This window comes from Gavia stellata, chromosome 1 (assembly GCF_030936135.1).
Source record: "Gavia stellata isolate bGavSte3 chromosome 1, bGavSte3.hap2, whole genome shotgun sequence".
NCBI classification, from domain to species: Eukaryota; Metazoa; Chordata; class Aves; order Gaviiformes; family Gaviidae; genus Gavia; species Gavia stellata.
The window spans coordinates 131,035,675-131,052,700 of NC_082594.1; the positions used below are offsets into that span (position 1 = coordinate 131,035,675).

At 38.7% G+C, this 17,026-nt stretch overlaps 1 protein-coding gene across 1 annotated transcript in view; it reads right to left on the reverse strand.

Annotated features, from left to right (window-relative positions):
* Window positions 1-17,026, reverse strand: part of SPAG17 (sperm associated antigen 17) — a 111,994-nt gene that overhangs the window by 80,795 nt on the left and 14,173 nt on the right. Inside the window, exons 4-5 of the mRNA XM_059819935.1 lie at window positions 7,072-7,203; window positions 3,088-3,295 (exon numbers count right to left, since the gene is read on the reverse strand). Coding sequence (XP_059675918.1) covers window positions 3,088-3,295; window positions 7,072-7,203 — 340 coding nt within the window. The remainder of the gene's footprint in view (window positions 1-3,087; window positions 3,296-7,071; window positions 7,204-17,026) is intronic.

A 17,026-nucleotide genomic window follows, 5' to 3' on the forward strand; every position in this document is an offset into this window, starting at 1 on the left:
TCTTTCCTACGCCTACTAACACAGCACACTTAAAAGTCCTTTGGCCACTCCTCAGCTCACAGGACTCATTCATCCAAGGGAGAAAAAAGGGCAGGAAAAAAATGGAGCCTGGTACTGACTCCTACCTGCCTGTGCTCAGGTGTATAGCCAGGGCTGTGCAAATGCTGCTACTACCTGGAGCAGCAGGCTGGCAACATGGTTGTCTCTCCTCTTCTTGTAATATAGGTAAAGATAAAAGAACTTAGGAGTTTGGAGAAAGACTGACTGAGGAAGCAGCCACCACAGTCCAGTACCTATATTGCATAAAGCAAAACCAAAACCAGAAGAAAAAACTAGTCCATCATATCACTGCTAGTACTGAAACTGAACTACGTATTTTGATGCCTCAGTTACTGCAGCAAGAAAAAGCATGAGCACATGCAATTACTGAGCATTAATGATTTCTAACAAAGAAGACAGATGTCTGCATAGTAACTTACAGAGATCCAAAAATTCCAATGCATACATGCTGAAAAGAAAGACTGCCTACCATTCAACAGTTATAATTCTGATTATGCTAATAATCATGACAAGTTGATAATAATCAGTCAGTTCTAATAATCGGTGACTGGTTCATACTTAAATGATGGAAGACATCAATGCATGTAATCTCAAGATTACTCAGAAGCAGAAATATTCCATTTCAGAAAGGTGATAATGTACTAGGGATGAATGATAAAATGACTGTTAGCTACTAGAAACAGATACAGATTTTCTTTGAGTTCAAGACATGGTCATATATAAGCAAGAGCTCAGACTATTCTCGAGTAAAAATTGTGGCATTTTTCTCTCTTGGTGTTTTTTTGCTTGATACAGCTATATTAGAGTTGCCAAGAGTGCTGAAAAAATATTTTCACTGTATCGACTTTAAGGATCAATCAAGGTTCTTCGTGTCTTCTGCTCAGACTCTTGTAAAATATGGAATATGCATGAAGATTTTTAGAGTACTATATTCTCGGTAGAAAAGTTTCATAGATCTACATGTTCTTGACACTGAGAACTGGAGCTGGCACCACTCTGTCCCAAGACACAAAACAAAGCTTTAGTGTGAGGTCCTTGAGAACCTTAATTGCCATGTTCTTGAGGAAAGATAGAAATTCCTGATGCAGTTGTTTCACACGCTTAAAGTTCATTTAGAATGGTTTCCAGAAGTTTTAGCAATACTTGACTTAATTTTCTCTTGGTATGGACTTCTAGGTGGAATCATCAGGGAGAATGAAGAAACAATTCCCTCTCCATAAAACAACAGTTGTGTTTTTCCTGTAGCCTAGGCTGAAGGGTTTGCGGGGTGCTGTTCCTCCTTAGGGCTATAGGTTCCTCCTCACTCTCTTCCTCAGCGCGACTGAAGGAAGTAGCAAGGTCAGATTACCTTTCCCATTGTTAGGTAGTTCCTTATTGTCTTCAGACTAGAAATCAATCCACTGAACACAATTTTTTTCGTATAAGTCAGAACCAATTTGTTTATTATTAAGCCCAACTGTGTGGATGCACAATGGATGTGGTAAATTGTTCAGAATCGCTTCGGCTCAGTACAGTTATGACTGTAAAATTAAACACAGCACAAGTGACCAAGCGCAAAATACCTCAACAACTTCTGCTTGGAGGCAATCTGCAACTATTGCTATTTTGTAAATATCCTTGGGACTAATGACACAAATCCCAGCCAATAAAATCATAGTTTAACAACAGTGCTAGTAGTTCATAATATAAAGCTACTAAGCAGACTAAACAAGGATACATTTCATGGCTGTTGGTTTTTGGAGGCAATTTGTATTTTCCTTTGTCTTCTCATTAGCTGTGACTAACAAGGCAGCAAAGCACTTACACAGATACCTCATGTTTTCTGCCCACCTCTCAAGGCAGTAGGGAGCAAAAACTTTGGAGTTGGTAGAACTGTTTCTACGGGGCCTACTGGAAGCACATTAATACCCACCCAAAGCCACTCTGTAATGTACATTCTGTACAAATTTTAGTAAGATGACATGAGTTCTCTACTTCACTTTAGCTTGGATTCTTAAAAGCTTGATGTTTCTTTGAAAACTTCTTTCAGGCCCTGAAAAACCTTAAAATTATCAAAAGAATGATGTTATAGCCAAGCCTTATCTGAAAAAAATGAGGAGCTATACACAGATAGCTACCGTTCTGTTCTTGTGTACTTTTGTCAGCTTCACTAAGATTCAAGATTTGCTCTAAACACCTGGACTGATGCTTTTTAGATGCTTGAAGAGTGCCATTGATCTCGAATGAGATGCAGACAAAGGTCTGATGAAAGAGTGGGGAAAGCCTGCAGCAGTTCAACTAGGGAATAGCAGGTACACGTAATGCATCCAAAAATCAGCAAGTGCTTCTCCAGCAGGAGAGATCCTGTTTATGTTGATGTAGCTCAAACATATTACGGTCCAAATTCAATATAACTGTGATCTAATGAGGAGAGCTATGCACATTCTCCGATATTTTTTGTTCCACTGAAATTTGTAACCATGGGTGCTATATATTAAGAATAAAGATTTTCTCAGCACTAGTTAGTGTATTATTCCTTACTTTGTATAGCTCATTTCTGGAGTAGATTTCTTCAGGTCTCAGGTCTATCCACATGTTTTTACAACAAATGAAATCGTATTGCCCTTTGTACAGAACCTGGCTTCATCCCCAGACAATGGTAGACAGCTCTGTTATACTTTATAATACAAGGAGAAAGCTGCCTTTGGATAGTGATACAAATGCATTTAGTTATTCCGAAATCTTTCTGTAAGAAAGGTTTTCTGTAGGATTTGTTTAGCCACTTTCTTTTAGTCTTGCACATGCTAAAACATTTTGATGTCGACATGCTACATATACCTCCTCTGTATTTTATTTCTCGGACTGTACAGTCTATGTTAATACTGAGCAGAACACAGTGCCCTCTTCAAACACAAAGTGGCAATGCTTTAATATTGCCAAATAAATCTTGACTTTTCAACATGGAACAAAACAAAGTACTCGGTTAGAAGCTAGGCTGCAAGATTTCTAGCGAGTTTATCAGGAGTATATCTACATTTTTTTACATACCAATATATTTGTCTTCCTCTTCCACTTCTCCCCGTCGCTTCAGTTGGGTGTCCTTTTTAACAGTGACTGGTGCTAGAGGGCCTATTTCTGTCTTTTTTCCTTTCCCTTCTTTCTCAGCTGTCTTGGCACTAGGGAGGTTCTCCTTCTTGCTGGGAGGTTTAGCTTTCTCTTTCCCTCCATCTTTTTGCTTTTGTTGCTCTTCTTCAGCCTGACAAGATGAAGAAACCAAGTTCTCATCATAGCCTTTGTGCAGAACAAAGGGCAGACTGCTGTAAAATTTTAGTGGTTCATTTTTTTCTTTGAATACTTTCCCCTCTCAGCCACTATAATGTTGATGTGGTGAAGCTATCTCGAACACTCTGCTTTATCCTTATCAAACACACCACTCAGTTTATCATATTCTTACTACATCATAGTGTTAAGACTTCACATTAAAAGGAACTGTCAGAAGTAGGTAGACATTATACCTACAAAACTGGTAGAAAGACAAGTAAATAATCCCTGTGCTTCAGTTACTGCCACTGCAGCACTTGCATCAGCCAGAAACCTTCCCTGGACTGAAGGGAAAGAAGACAAAAATTCAATTTCTGTTAAGTCTTTAGCATCTCTGTTAACACTCTGGAGTATGGTGTAAAACAGTACCAGCACTATTTTTCTTTGATGTAAATATCTGTCTACTATAAACTAGAACCAAGAGTCTTGTGCTCATTTCACACAGGATATTACTCGACCATTCTCATTATTTTCAAACAAAAACACCTACATTAAGTTCTGCTCAGTAATTTAAGAGTAAGGAATGAAAAAAGATTTTGTAAGTATCCCAAAGCCTCACACTATAAATCCAGAAAGCTCAGAGCCAGACTAAAATTAAAATAATCCAAAATATATTAAGGTAAAGCGAGGTGCTGTAAGAGCAAGAAAACCTTCACCTTATTTCTACCCAGTGGCAGGACTATGCACTAACTATGCAAGAATGACATTTAAGGATTGTAAAGCTAAATTAAATACAATAAAATCATATTAACTTAACTTACTGTTACCATCCTGCTGGTGTTACTTTAAAGGCTCTTAAAGCAATGAGAAAAGCTCTCCATGCAAATGAGAGGGGGCAGCTGACTCTACACAGTTGCTTTCCCTAGATTCAGCTGGAAAAGCAGACTTTGCAGCTGTAGAAGTTGTGTTTAGTTTAAATTCAAAACCAAAGGAGAAAATCTTTTCCTGCTTTCCCTTCTTCATGCATTTCCTTCCTGTAAAATTTAGAAACACCTTCAAGAGAGTTTTAAAACTATTTGTGCTGTGAAATGGGGGATTTGGATGCTTGCATGACTTTCTTTCAAATTTATTCCCCTTTGGACATTTCAAAACAAAGATTTTGATAGTACTACTTTGATTCTAAGCTGATGAACACATCAAAACAGATGATACAATCATCAGGCTACAAAGTTCACAATCAGCTTTATCTATTGCATCCACATCATTTTATGTAATTAAGTCTCAAAGAAGCAGAGACATTTCTGAACTTGCCAAGATTCCAGCAAAGAACACTAGTTGACCTTTATACCTCAGGAAGTAAAAGCTTCTCCTTTCTAGGACTCTTTCCTCTTCCCTTCAATATCATATCTCCCTTTCCCTACAAAGTGCAGCTTGTTGTGGAGTTTCTAATCTTCCATTAGCTTTACATTTTGTAATTTTGATATTTTAAGCTTCATATTACAGAATCTTACTGCCTCAAACAGTTCTCTAACTTAGAGGTATTTCTTCTCTTCTGCATATTAGTTTAAATGCATACACCTGTCAATTTATGACAAGTTTCTGCTCCTACTGAAATACAGAAATTTCATAATTTTTTTTTTTATTATTCGCTTGCTGTTTTTCTTCTGCCAATTCATTCAATTAATTGATGTCTATTCTAAAAAACAACGGACAGTTACGTTGGCTTTCTGAGAACTCATCTGCTAGTAAAATCCTGGTTTCAACCCCCGAGTTGTTGGCAATGGAACTTGTACTGTACAAGCTAGTTGGAAAGGATTAAAAATTTCACGGCAGACAATTTAGAGTTAGAATTCTAAACTAAAAGCTAGTCTTTGCCCGTTCTGTACTGCAGAGCATCCTGATAGCCAAGAGCCCTCCCAATTCTTGACTCTTTGTCCTTCAACTGCTGCTCTCATGTTTGCCTGTCACATTTTGATATAGATATAATCCAGAGGAGCTGACAACTTTGTCCAGATTGCTTGACTAAAACAGAGAAGAAATTGTAAGTTCCAGAGATTCTTCAACCTTCAATACTGACTATCCTCAGATTCTCCAGGGAAATAAAATTATACTTATAAGAGTAATTTTGCCAAATCAAAGCTAAAGACTCCATTTTAATATTGAAGTGCCTAATCTTTAAACTTCAAAATTTTTTTTGACAGTTTACTTATGAGCACTGACTGATATCTAACAGAAAAGTAATTTTTTTCTCCATTCATTACAAAAAAATCTGCTTTATAGCTTCAGCCTCTCAATTTCTCTTCAGATTGAAAATGCATTTTTTTTCTCAGATTCTTTATATATTTCTGTGGCTTACATTATCATTTGCTAATCAATTTTGCAATTGAATTCTGTGGGAACAGGACACAACTTTAATTTATCACCTAGCATTTAGTGTTCTTGTGCTTGTGCGTTATACTTCATCCACCAATTATTCCCACAAATAGAATCCTTGATAAAGAAATTTACAGACTTTTCAATTATACAAAATCCACAAAACCATTTTCTTCTTGCATCTTCTACATGCTTAGGTCTCTGTGTCATCACATTTTACTTTATAGTTTTTGATCAATTAACAGGGTAAACTATCAGAGCAATTATATGACTTTCTGGTAATGGTCTTCAGCTGCATGAATGTTTGCTGGAAAAGGACTATAGCAAAGACCAACTGTTCTGTAAGTTGTTGAAATGTACCACTGACAACTTTTTTTTTTAATTACAGATGTTAGAAAGCAATTAGAGGTCTGATCTGACTGGGATTCTGTGCAAGTTTGGTGAAATTCCTCCTAGAACACATATGCAATCTGCCTGAGGCAATCTTGGAGCTAGTAGTGATGATCTTGGAGAATATGTGGAAGTGAGTTTTGGGAACACTGGAATATGTGGTACCCAGTTCTGAGAAGCAGACTTCAAGATATGAAATATTTGGAGAGAGTTCAGAGGAGAGGAACAAGCATAATCAAAAACTAGAAACCATAACATATATTTTGATTTGTTTAGTTAAATATATAATAGATTTCTGCAGAATGGAGAGTAAGAACTGTTGCCCCCATACGCAGTGAGAAGCGAAGCAGTAATGGGTTTAAATTAGAGCAGAGTTGATAAGGTTAGAAACCTTTTCCAAATGGCTATGTTGCAGAGCTAGTTGAGCAGTAATACTGATTGCCGCAGAAAAGTGAAAGCACAGCAGTGGAAGGTTTTAAGAACAGGTTCAACAAACATCTGCCAGGAATAGTTAATGTGTATTTTATCCTGCCTTAGTGCCAGAGGATGGAATAGATAACTTCTCCAAATTTCCTCCAGAGAGGTGATTCATGATAATAACTTCTTCATAGTGCTGCTCTGCATGTATCCTTGATACCTTTCAAGTAATAACCTCTCCTACCTTTACTTCAGCAGAGATATATTCAGCTGAAGCCAGATTCTAGCTCTATTTTCTACTGGTTCTAAGACTCAGCTAAAACATTACTACCTATTACTCTAGCAAATAGTTCTTGCACAATATTTTTCTTTTCTTTTTTTTTTCCCTGTCTCACCTGCATTTGAGTAATTGACAGCTGCTTCTCCAAAATCTAATTAACTTAAAAAGATAAATTTCTATCCACATTTCTCTTCAATTACAGATCTAGGAAGTTAAGGATGAGGAGAAAGCTGAATTTATGCAAACAGTACTAGAATGGAAGTGTCTTCATAAAGTTAATTAAGCATCCTCCCTAAGGCATACTATAGTACCTTCTTTTCAGCTTCTCTTCTCTGAAGGTCCTTCTGTTTGAGACAAAGCAGTTGAAATTTCAACAGCTTTCCAGTTAGTGTTACGGGAATTTCTTCACCACTATCCAGAATGGCTTTGGCTACTTCTATCACCTGCAAAGAAAAAAAAAACAAAATAACTATTACTTAAATAATTTTAATATTGCATTTGACACATTTTGCATGCTGAAATGAGGAATGCTATCTCGCATTGTACAATGTGTGGGTCAAAATGGCCACACTTTCAGAAAAACAACATATCAGTAAAACGCATAGCTATTCTTTGGTTCCTAAGACCTCAAATGAAGTTATATCTGCTATAGTTTGAAATACAACTAGAATGGAGAAAACCTCTATGACTGATGTGAGGGTCAACAGACACACAGTTCTCACAGTAAAATGTAATTTTTTTTAGGTTTTAAACAAAGAAGCAACATTAAGCAACTACTTATAAAGTAATAAATTAAAAAGCATTTAACAGATATCAAATCAAGGGGAATAGTTTGGAGTACTGTTTACAAAGTGACTAGTGTCTGAGGCTCTAGCCCTGAATGAAAGATAAAAACTTCTTGAAGGGAATTTGAGAGGGTCTGTCTTGGCAAAAATACACCCCCTCCCTGTGTAATTCTGATTCCGTTGGTATGCAGCCTAATTGGGGTGAAATAAGGCTATTGAGTTTTCTTACGGTGATGACAGCAGCGGGAACATACAGCTGCATTGTCCAGATGTGTGGCATTGACAGGCTGTTTTATGACTATGTTTTTTACAGCTTGTTTCCACTAAATTTCATACAACTCACTAACATCTGGGCCGTTTTCCTTGGAGCCTCATAACCACTTTATTTACTGCGAAAAAAATAAAATAACATAAAAATACCATAAAAAGTTGTTACATGTTTCTTTTCACTTGTGTTGTCTCTGTAATAAAGTTCACCTATGTAGGAAGCGCTGCTGAGGAATAATATAACCATAATATTTTCCTACTTTTGTTTTTAAGCAACCATCAGCTTTATTTATAACCATGGACTGAATTAGGTGTTACTCAAATGTTCTGACATGTTTCTCTTTTCCCCTCTTGGAGCAATTACAGTTGGGCACATATGGTGTCAATTTTGCTTGCTAACATTCAGACAATGAAGGTGCACACTGCATCTCACTGAACTGTGTCTTGTCTAACGCAAACACCACCATTAGCTTGGAGCTTTCATAGTTTCTCGCCCAGCTTAGAAATTTTCACTTCTCAAGTAAAACCCAGGCAAGCAAATGTAGCCATTAAAAATGCTTCTCTGAATAAAACAAAGTCAAAGTGGAATCCAGACTATTATAAGTCAAATTATTGTTTCATACAAATGAAAGCAAAGTACAGAAAAAGAAATCTCTTAAAATTCATATTTTTCTGAATCACCTAACACGGAGACAAAACAATCAAAATATTTGCATTTATAAACCCTCCCAAAACAATCCTGCCCCTCCAACACTAATAAACCTGATGATCTCCTTAACATACACATAGGAAAATACATCATGGTTAAGATCAGTTCTGCTTCACATCTTTCGTATTCAGAGTAAGACTACTTACTGGTCGCTATCTCAACAAGCCAACCATAGAAGGCTTACTGGAAAGACTCCCATTGACTTCAGAGTCACAGCAGAAAAATCAAGGGTATGTTAAGAACAGCCTTAAAAACTCTCACAGACTGTAGGCACACCAGAAACTACTAGCTATTCCAACAAAAAATAGTCACCCAGAACTAGCTACAAAAAAATCTGTGCTCTGAAAGAAAGAGACTTTGGTAGAAGTATCATAGTAATTTCCCTTAGAGAGAAAGAGTTTCATATAGGTTTTTTTTGCAGAAGTGGTGTTAACAGCCTATGGGAAGGGATGCTTCCCAACTGCCTAATCTAGATGAGTTGCACATTTCTTGAAACACAATAGAGGGGAAATGGAGGGATTCTGGAAGGATTCCTGACAAGTGTATATATAGTAACCCAGCTCAATGGCAGTTGCTGATTTATTGTTCATGGAAGAAGGAAGGAACGCTCAGACTCTTTTACAACTCATTCTTCCTGAGAAGTTCAAAGCATTTTACCAGTCACAAGCAATGCATCATGATTATTCCTATTTTCTAGATAGAGAATACAGAAATGAAGAGACCTGTCCAAGGTCCATAGTGAGCTGGACAACTCTGAGTGGGTGGGAAGGACAAATTTTCTTACGTGAGGCATTTGAGAAGTACAAACCAAACTCTACTTAACAGGAGTAGATTCCATGACTGTGGAGGGAGATCAGACAAATAAGACAAAGATAAAATAAAAATAAAAAAATACAAAGAAAGCAAATAGGTTTTCATACAGTAATGTAAAATCTGCTTTATGCATAAGCAAAAAAACCCCAATTCCTCATCACTGCTAGTTTGAAGACAAAACATAGATCAATCCAGGCACAGTAGATAAAAGAAATAAAATTTATTACACTTATGCATGTTTACTTCATTTGTGGCCCTGTGAATTGTGCAGGCACCTGGCATAAACAGTTAAGAATCCACAGAGCCTCAATTAAAAAAAAAAAAAAGCTGAAGACAAAGACTTGGTAGGAGTACAGAAGGAATTTTTTGGGATACTCTGAGGTGGATTCATTTCAGATTGGCTATACTTCATCCTGCCAGTGATGACCTTTTTCTTATGCGAGAAACCATGGAAACTTGGATGGACAAACTCAGTTAGGTAGGGCCTCTTCTCCTTTAAAGGAAGAGGAAACTTAGCATTCCATACACAGCGGGGGGTCACATTTGTGAAGTGCAGCAAGGCTTCAGTGACGCAGTATTTGATCTCATATGGTGGCAGTGTGAACCACGCAGAGATTTAGTTGCCTGGTGCAAAGGGCATGTATTTCAAGCCATTCAAACACTGCCTGAGTGCTTGTAGGTGACACTCTACTATTGGCAGATGCCAGTGCCATTGAGATAGGAGACGGGTCTTAAAAGTTAGGAAAACATTTAAAGCCAGAGCCTTCACAGTATCTTTCTTTGAAATGCCTCCTCTTCAATATACAGAACCATTGTGGCTGCTAAATCATAATCAGAAAAGCTTTCAAAGTGATAAATTGCATTATCATCTTTCACAGCTTTATCACTACCTAGAAGCAGTCGCATCACTGGCTTTGAACAGTGGTCAGCCCATTTCACAGTGTAGTTCTCCCATATCCAGGGTGAGCTTTCTAAAGCCGTCTTCCCTCTTGTTCTTGAAACTGTAAGAAATGCAGGCCATCGCATATACCTCAGACTCACATAACACTTCCTAAAATTAACATAATGGCTCCTAGAAGAACTCCTCAGTAATTCAAATCCCTTAGTAGCTGACACAGTTCAAGTCAATTTGAAGCAGGAGAGCCATCAGTCAAGAGGCTATATGGATTACACGTACCAACCAAGTTATTATTTCCTGTTCAAATGTATTTTCCTGAGCAAGCTAATAAAAGCAGGGGGGAAAAAAGCAATCTTCGCTTATTCCGATCTGCCATCAGTATTGCAAACCCTCACAAGCAGCTTTCAAGACAGACTAGGGAACAAAAGCTGCATGTGTCATACTGACAAATTTCTTTTGTTCAAAGAGACTTCTTTACACATACTATTAAATATTTCTGAATCTGCTGATGTTGTGTCATTGAGTATAGCATACTACGATCAATCATTTTGGAAGAATACCAGGAAGGCACTGGGCTGCCTGAAACAAATTCTTTCAGATCACACCTGCAGTGCGTTGAAAGGCAATTCAGTCTCTACTATCAGACCATTCATCTAATTTCATTTTTCCTCTCAGAACATCTTCCCAACTATGATGTCAAAAGATCACCTGCTTAATCATTATCCTTCATTGGTGAATTAATGACTCACAATTCAAACTGAGCTTAAGGACTCATGTAAATCAGTAAATCAATTGCATATCGGAACAGAGCTCCATACAGAGCTTATGTATCCACAAGGTAGACTGTAAAACTTAAGCTAAGCCAATGAATCATCTTCGTTAATCAATGAAGACTCTACCAACATGTATTCCAGAGAACTGAAAAAAATAAATGTGTATTTGACGACTCCTTCTGCCCCTCAGAGTCCTTTTCAAACAAACCTACTAAAATAAGAATAGGACACTTTCACTATTGAGCAATACTGAGCAAATACATATGCTGTTCAGGTACTAAATATCTGCCTTTTTATTCTGAGAATATTTCTCAAAGCAGCAGCAATGGCTGCTTGTGTGCTAGAAAAATACGTTGTCACTCATATGACTGAGTCTGGTTTTTGCCAAATCACAACACAGCTTGATCTGGTTAGCAGAAACCTAGTTAGAAATATCCATTGTAAGAAGGTCTGTTCTTTAAACCTCTCTCTACAGAAAATGTGCAACCTGAGGGCATACCTTAACTGGTTTAATCTCAGCAATGCAGAATAAGAACTTTCTAAGACGTGTACAGCGTACATGTTTTAGTGTTACAAGTACTTCAATAATGTTTTAAGAGAAATACAAACAGGTGAATAACCTAATTGAAGTAAAAATGAGAAAATATATTACATGAAAATGAGGATGACTTTTCACCTTGGCTTTATTAACTTGTAGATGCGGCACTGCAGGACATGGTTTAGTGGGCATGGTGGTGTTGGGTTGATGGTTGGACTTGATGATCTTGCAGGTCTTTTCCAACCTTGATGATTCTGTGACTCTGTGAAAGAGCTCATACAAGAGCTCTCACCATCTATGACATGTACCTCCTATGGCTTCCTGACCACCTAACTGCTACCAAAACGAACTGCTTTAAGGGAAGACAAAGTACAATATGAATATCCAGTGATTCTAAAGATCAGTCATTAGCATTGCTATCTCAGGAAGGAGTTTGATGCATAGGGAAGGTTTTCTCATGTGACTCTTCAAATACCTGTTTCCTTTTAACACTGATTGGGGGGAGATAGTTGAAATAGCATTTAAGTGATTTCAAGAACTCCTACAGAACCCAGACCTTTTAAAAAAGAGAGGACAGGCCAGTCTGCTGTGATCTGTGCTCAGAAGAAGAGATATATTGCTATGATCAAATCATGAAATGTTTACATTTCAGTGGTATGAATCTGCCCAGCAAGTCGTTCCATTGTGGAGTAGAATATTTTACGCTCCCAAGAAGTAAATTGTCTCCAGTAATTCCAGCCAACTGGATCCACACAGTGAACATTACAAAGCTAAAGGATTTAGTCACGCTTCTCTAACTTTGCGTCTGGCTAGGAAGAGAACCCAGTCAGAGGTGGAACAAAAAGATTTAAGAAGCAAAGTTGTCTCATCAACCCTTGTGCTGGCAGAACCCATCTAGCTACCTCTTGCCAGAGTTTCCTAAGCTGCCTCAGAACTTGTGGGCCAGGAAGTCCCAACGGCCTCATAGGCTTGGCACCACAAAACTCCTAGGCAGGATCTTTCCACCTTGGTCCAGCTTTGCAACAGGGCTTTGGGCATTTTTTTTTAATTGTTTTTTTTCCTTTGGTGACAAAGGATTCTGGGATTAGTTGCTCTACTTGAGAAAAATTTCTTTCACTCTATTGTCTTTAATTAACCAATTATAGTCACCTGAAATTTTTGAATGCAACACAACAGAGAACAGCACTTCCTTTGGCTACTCCAGAAGGACCCTCTACCAAGTTAAGGACGACATTCTTACAGACATAATTGCTGTTTGCTCTAGTTACACGGGGATTACAACAAAACCTGCAGAGAAAAAGCAGGAAATTTTATACCAACTTGCACACACCCAGGAAACCTTGTAATCTAGGAAGCAAAACCAAGGTCTCACCAGTGCTCTAAAGCAGGTTTTAAACAGATAGATGAATTTCAAAAGGTATCAAATTTCTTTCCTAGAAAATAAATCATCAGCAATTTTGAGTTTTATGAATGGACTCAGGCCAAATAATTACAACTAACAGTAGTAAAATAATAATACATGCGGAGGGCACTGCTTCTAGAATCCTAGAATCAGGATTATGAAGAAGAGTCGCTATTCTGAAATGGAAAGAAAAGATGAACATGTTCAATTGTCTTATGTAAATAATAGAATCCGACCTTTCAGATTTTAGGAAACAGAAAATTAGAAGACACAGATTATTTTCCTGCAGGAGCTCAAGACTTTTTGCCCCAGTTTCAGCATTTAGAAATCCTGGTGCTTCTTAACATGACATATTGTCCTCAGAGGGGTCCCTGGAAAGGGATACTGAACTGGAGAGACTTCAGAAATTGATTAAAAACTACAATTCCTAGGACTGACTGGGTCATAGCAACAACAGTTCAGTCTCATTAAATAAATACATCCCAAATGGAAGGCATGTAATTTGATAACTCGAAGGACTACTACACGTGCCACCGATGATCACGCAGTGGCATCGGATACTCTGACAATGGCAAAGGCTGATGCAAAGACATGGTAGTATGTCTTTACTCTGGGTAATATTTTATTATTTTTAGGTGGCATGGGTTTCCTATATTTGAAATAAAAATCCCTTTGCTGTTATCTGAGGCTTAGATCACACATATACCTCTAAAGCCATGAGGATGACCTAGGGCATTAAGACATCAGTACTGGACTGGCATATAGAACACAGAACTAGGAGATATCTTTGATGTTCTGGAAGGGCAGCTGAACCCAGGTGAATGCTTTTTCTTTTCTCAGGACATTTTCTTTTGTTTCCATTTGGCCAAGTTCTAAAAAGGCATTTGCAAATGATATTGTGCTCTCTTGTATATTGGTGCTAGCAAGGCAATTGTCTGTCTGAGCAATTCAGCAAGCACTAAGAAGTCCACCAGTGAAAGGCATTATGAAGTAAGTATTAAGGTGAGCAGGACAGGTAGAAGCTTGTGTAGCTTTTTCTCAGTGAGTTCTAGTGAAATCTTCAAGAGGTAGGAAATCCTAGAATACCTTAACATTATCCAGGAGGAATGTAGATAACTTAAGTATGCAGTTCATCTAATGATGCCAAAGATCTGTGACCTGGGGTGTGATAGTGTCTGTTTGGAATAGTTTGGCACAGCCATAAATTGTCCCTATTCAGTTGGCAGCAGAGCAAACAATTGCCTGTAAAGGTCTCCTGTGAGATGAAGTGGGGGTAAATCTAACCTCAGCCAATAGGCAGACACTGGTAGTCTTTCATAAGGCTCATTAATATTGATATTCACAAACTGCTGAAGACCAACGGGAGTTGTGAAACTTGCTGTATTGGGTTTGCGTGGCAGCGCTTTGGTAGCAGGGGGGGCTACAGGGGTGGCTTCTGCGAGAAGCTGCTAGAAGCTTCTCCTATGTCTGATAGAGCCAATGCCAGCCGACTCCAAGACGGATCTGCCACTGGCTAAGGCTGAGCTAATCAGCAACAGTGGTAGCGCCTCTGTGATAACATATTTAAGAAGGGCTGAAAAACCAGGAAGAGGCAGCCGGAGAAGAGAGGAGTGAGAATATGTGAGAGAAACAACTCTGCAGACACCAAGGTCAGTGAAGAAGGAGGGGGAGGAGAGGCTCCAGGCGCCGGAGCAGAGATTCCCCTGCAGCCCGTGGTGAAGACCATGGTGAAGCAGGTTGTCCCCCTGCAGCCCATGGAGGTCCACGGTGGAGCAGATATCCACCTGCAGCCCGTGGAGGACCCCACGCTGGAGCAGGTGGATGCCTGAAGGAGGCTGTGGTCCTGTGGGAAGCCCATGCTGGAGCAGGCTCCTGGCAGGACCTGTGGAGCCGTGGAGAGAGGAGCCCACGCTGGAGCAGGTTTGCTGGCAGGACTTGCGATCCCGCGGGGGACCCGCATTGGAGCAGTCTGTTCCTGAAGGACTGCACCCCGTGGAACGGACCCATGCTGGAGCAGTTCGTGAAGAACTGCAGCCCGTGGGAAGAACCCACGTTGGAGAAGTTCGTGGAGAACTGTCTCCTGTGGGAGGGACCCCACGCTGGAGCAGGGGAAGAGTGTGAGGAGGAAGGAGCGGCAGAAACAACATGTGATGAACTGACCGCAACCCCCATTCCCCATCCCCCTGTGCCGCTCGGGGGGGAAGAGGTTCGGGAGTGAAGTTGAGCCCGGGAAGAAGGGAGGGGTGGGGGGGAAGGTGTTGCTTTTTAAGATTTGGTTTTACTTCTCATTATCCTACTCTGATTTTGATTGATAATAAATTAAACTAAAAAAAAAAAAATATCCTACTCTGATTTTGATTGGTAATAAATTAAACTAATTTCCCCAAGTCAAGTCTATTTTGCCCATGATGGTAATTGGTGAGTGATCTCCCTATGTCCTTATCTCGACCTACGAGCCTTTTCCTCATATTTTCTCTCCCCTGTCCAGCTGAGGAAGGGGAGTGAGTGAGAAGCTGTGTGGTGATTAGTCCGGCTGGGCTTAAACCACGACACTTGCTAAACCTAAGGTAACAAATTTTTTCCTTAACATCCTTTTAAGTAAACTGACCTAAATACTTGGACCCAGGAGGGAACTTTCCTCAGAAGACAAGACAACAAATATCTCGGGTAAATGTACCACCTCATGCAGTGGGATCGTTTACAAAATACTATATTCTGTACTATGATGTACCTGGTAGGAGCTCGGTAACAGATACAACAGAGCTGAAAACAGCTCAGTAGGTAGTGCCTACAGCAGGATTTAAAGTCTCTTACCCTCCCCTGGAGCCAGTACCTCCCTAAAAGGCATCGTCATTTAACGACAGTTCCCAACTGTTTCTTGAGCATTAATCCTCTGCATATCCAGTGTAAGGGCCAAGTCCTTCTGCAATAAAATTCTCTTACATCCACACAATAGCACTTGACAAAGGCTGACTGGAGAATTGTTCCATTTTATTACGACATTTAAGACTGCTGTATTTGTTTTGCTCTGTACTGGAATGAAAAATAAAATTAAATCTTTCTATCCTTCTGACCATTCAGCGTGGCTGCCAAAGTTGTTTTTACTGTCAAACTCTCTCATCAAAACAATGACACCAGACAAGTTTTGGCTCCTGAACTGTTCCATTTTACAACTACTTCCAAAATGAATTTTGGTCTACAGCAGAATGAAAACAAAATCTTTCTAACTTTTATTACAAAATAGAATTCTACTGACATACACTTTTAGACTGAGAAGGATGGATTTTAGTATGACTATCTCCACTTCTGAGAAAGCTTGTTCTTGATCGCAACCTTTCTGATGGTGTTTTCTCAAAATCTACACACTTCCACAAAAATATTTGACCTTGCTTTCCACAAGAAACCAAAAGGCTTCCTTAAAAGTACTCCTGACTAATATTATTTCTGAAACTTGTTCTGGCTACTAACCAGTCTTTGCTCTCCTCCAAATGCCACACGACTCACAACAGCTTGTATCTTCTTGGGTGAAAATACTCCTTGCCACAAGTGCTATGTCTGTGACATTAAGAGTTTTGGTTTCACATCAAGCTAAACCCAAAACTTTTGATTTTTCTGCCCTAGGAATTTGCTATAACATACTCGACACAAAATAAACATATGCTCCTTGTCCCTAGTGCTGCCCTCTTTTTTTTTTACTGAAGATATGGTTAGAGACAATGATGAGAGAATCTAAAAAATAGTTACAGAAGAAAATAGAAAGGTGTAAGATAATAGAAAGATACGAGGTATTTAAGACCTACTGAAGAGAGGATATAAAAGTTATTTAGAAACAGAATAGCTATTCTTAACTGGTTTCTTGAACAAAATTCATGCCATTGGGGTGAGGGAGTAATAGAATAAGGTAGCTTTGAATACTTATGCACATATATGTTTTAAATACATATTAAAATATGTTTATTATCTAATTATGTAATTAGATAAAATATAATCATATATACTAAATTACATGCATAATATTTTTATATATATAAACTTTTATAATACAGTAAGAGCACCTATCCCAGGATTTACATGCTCAGTT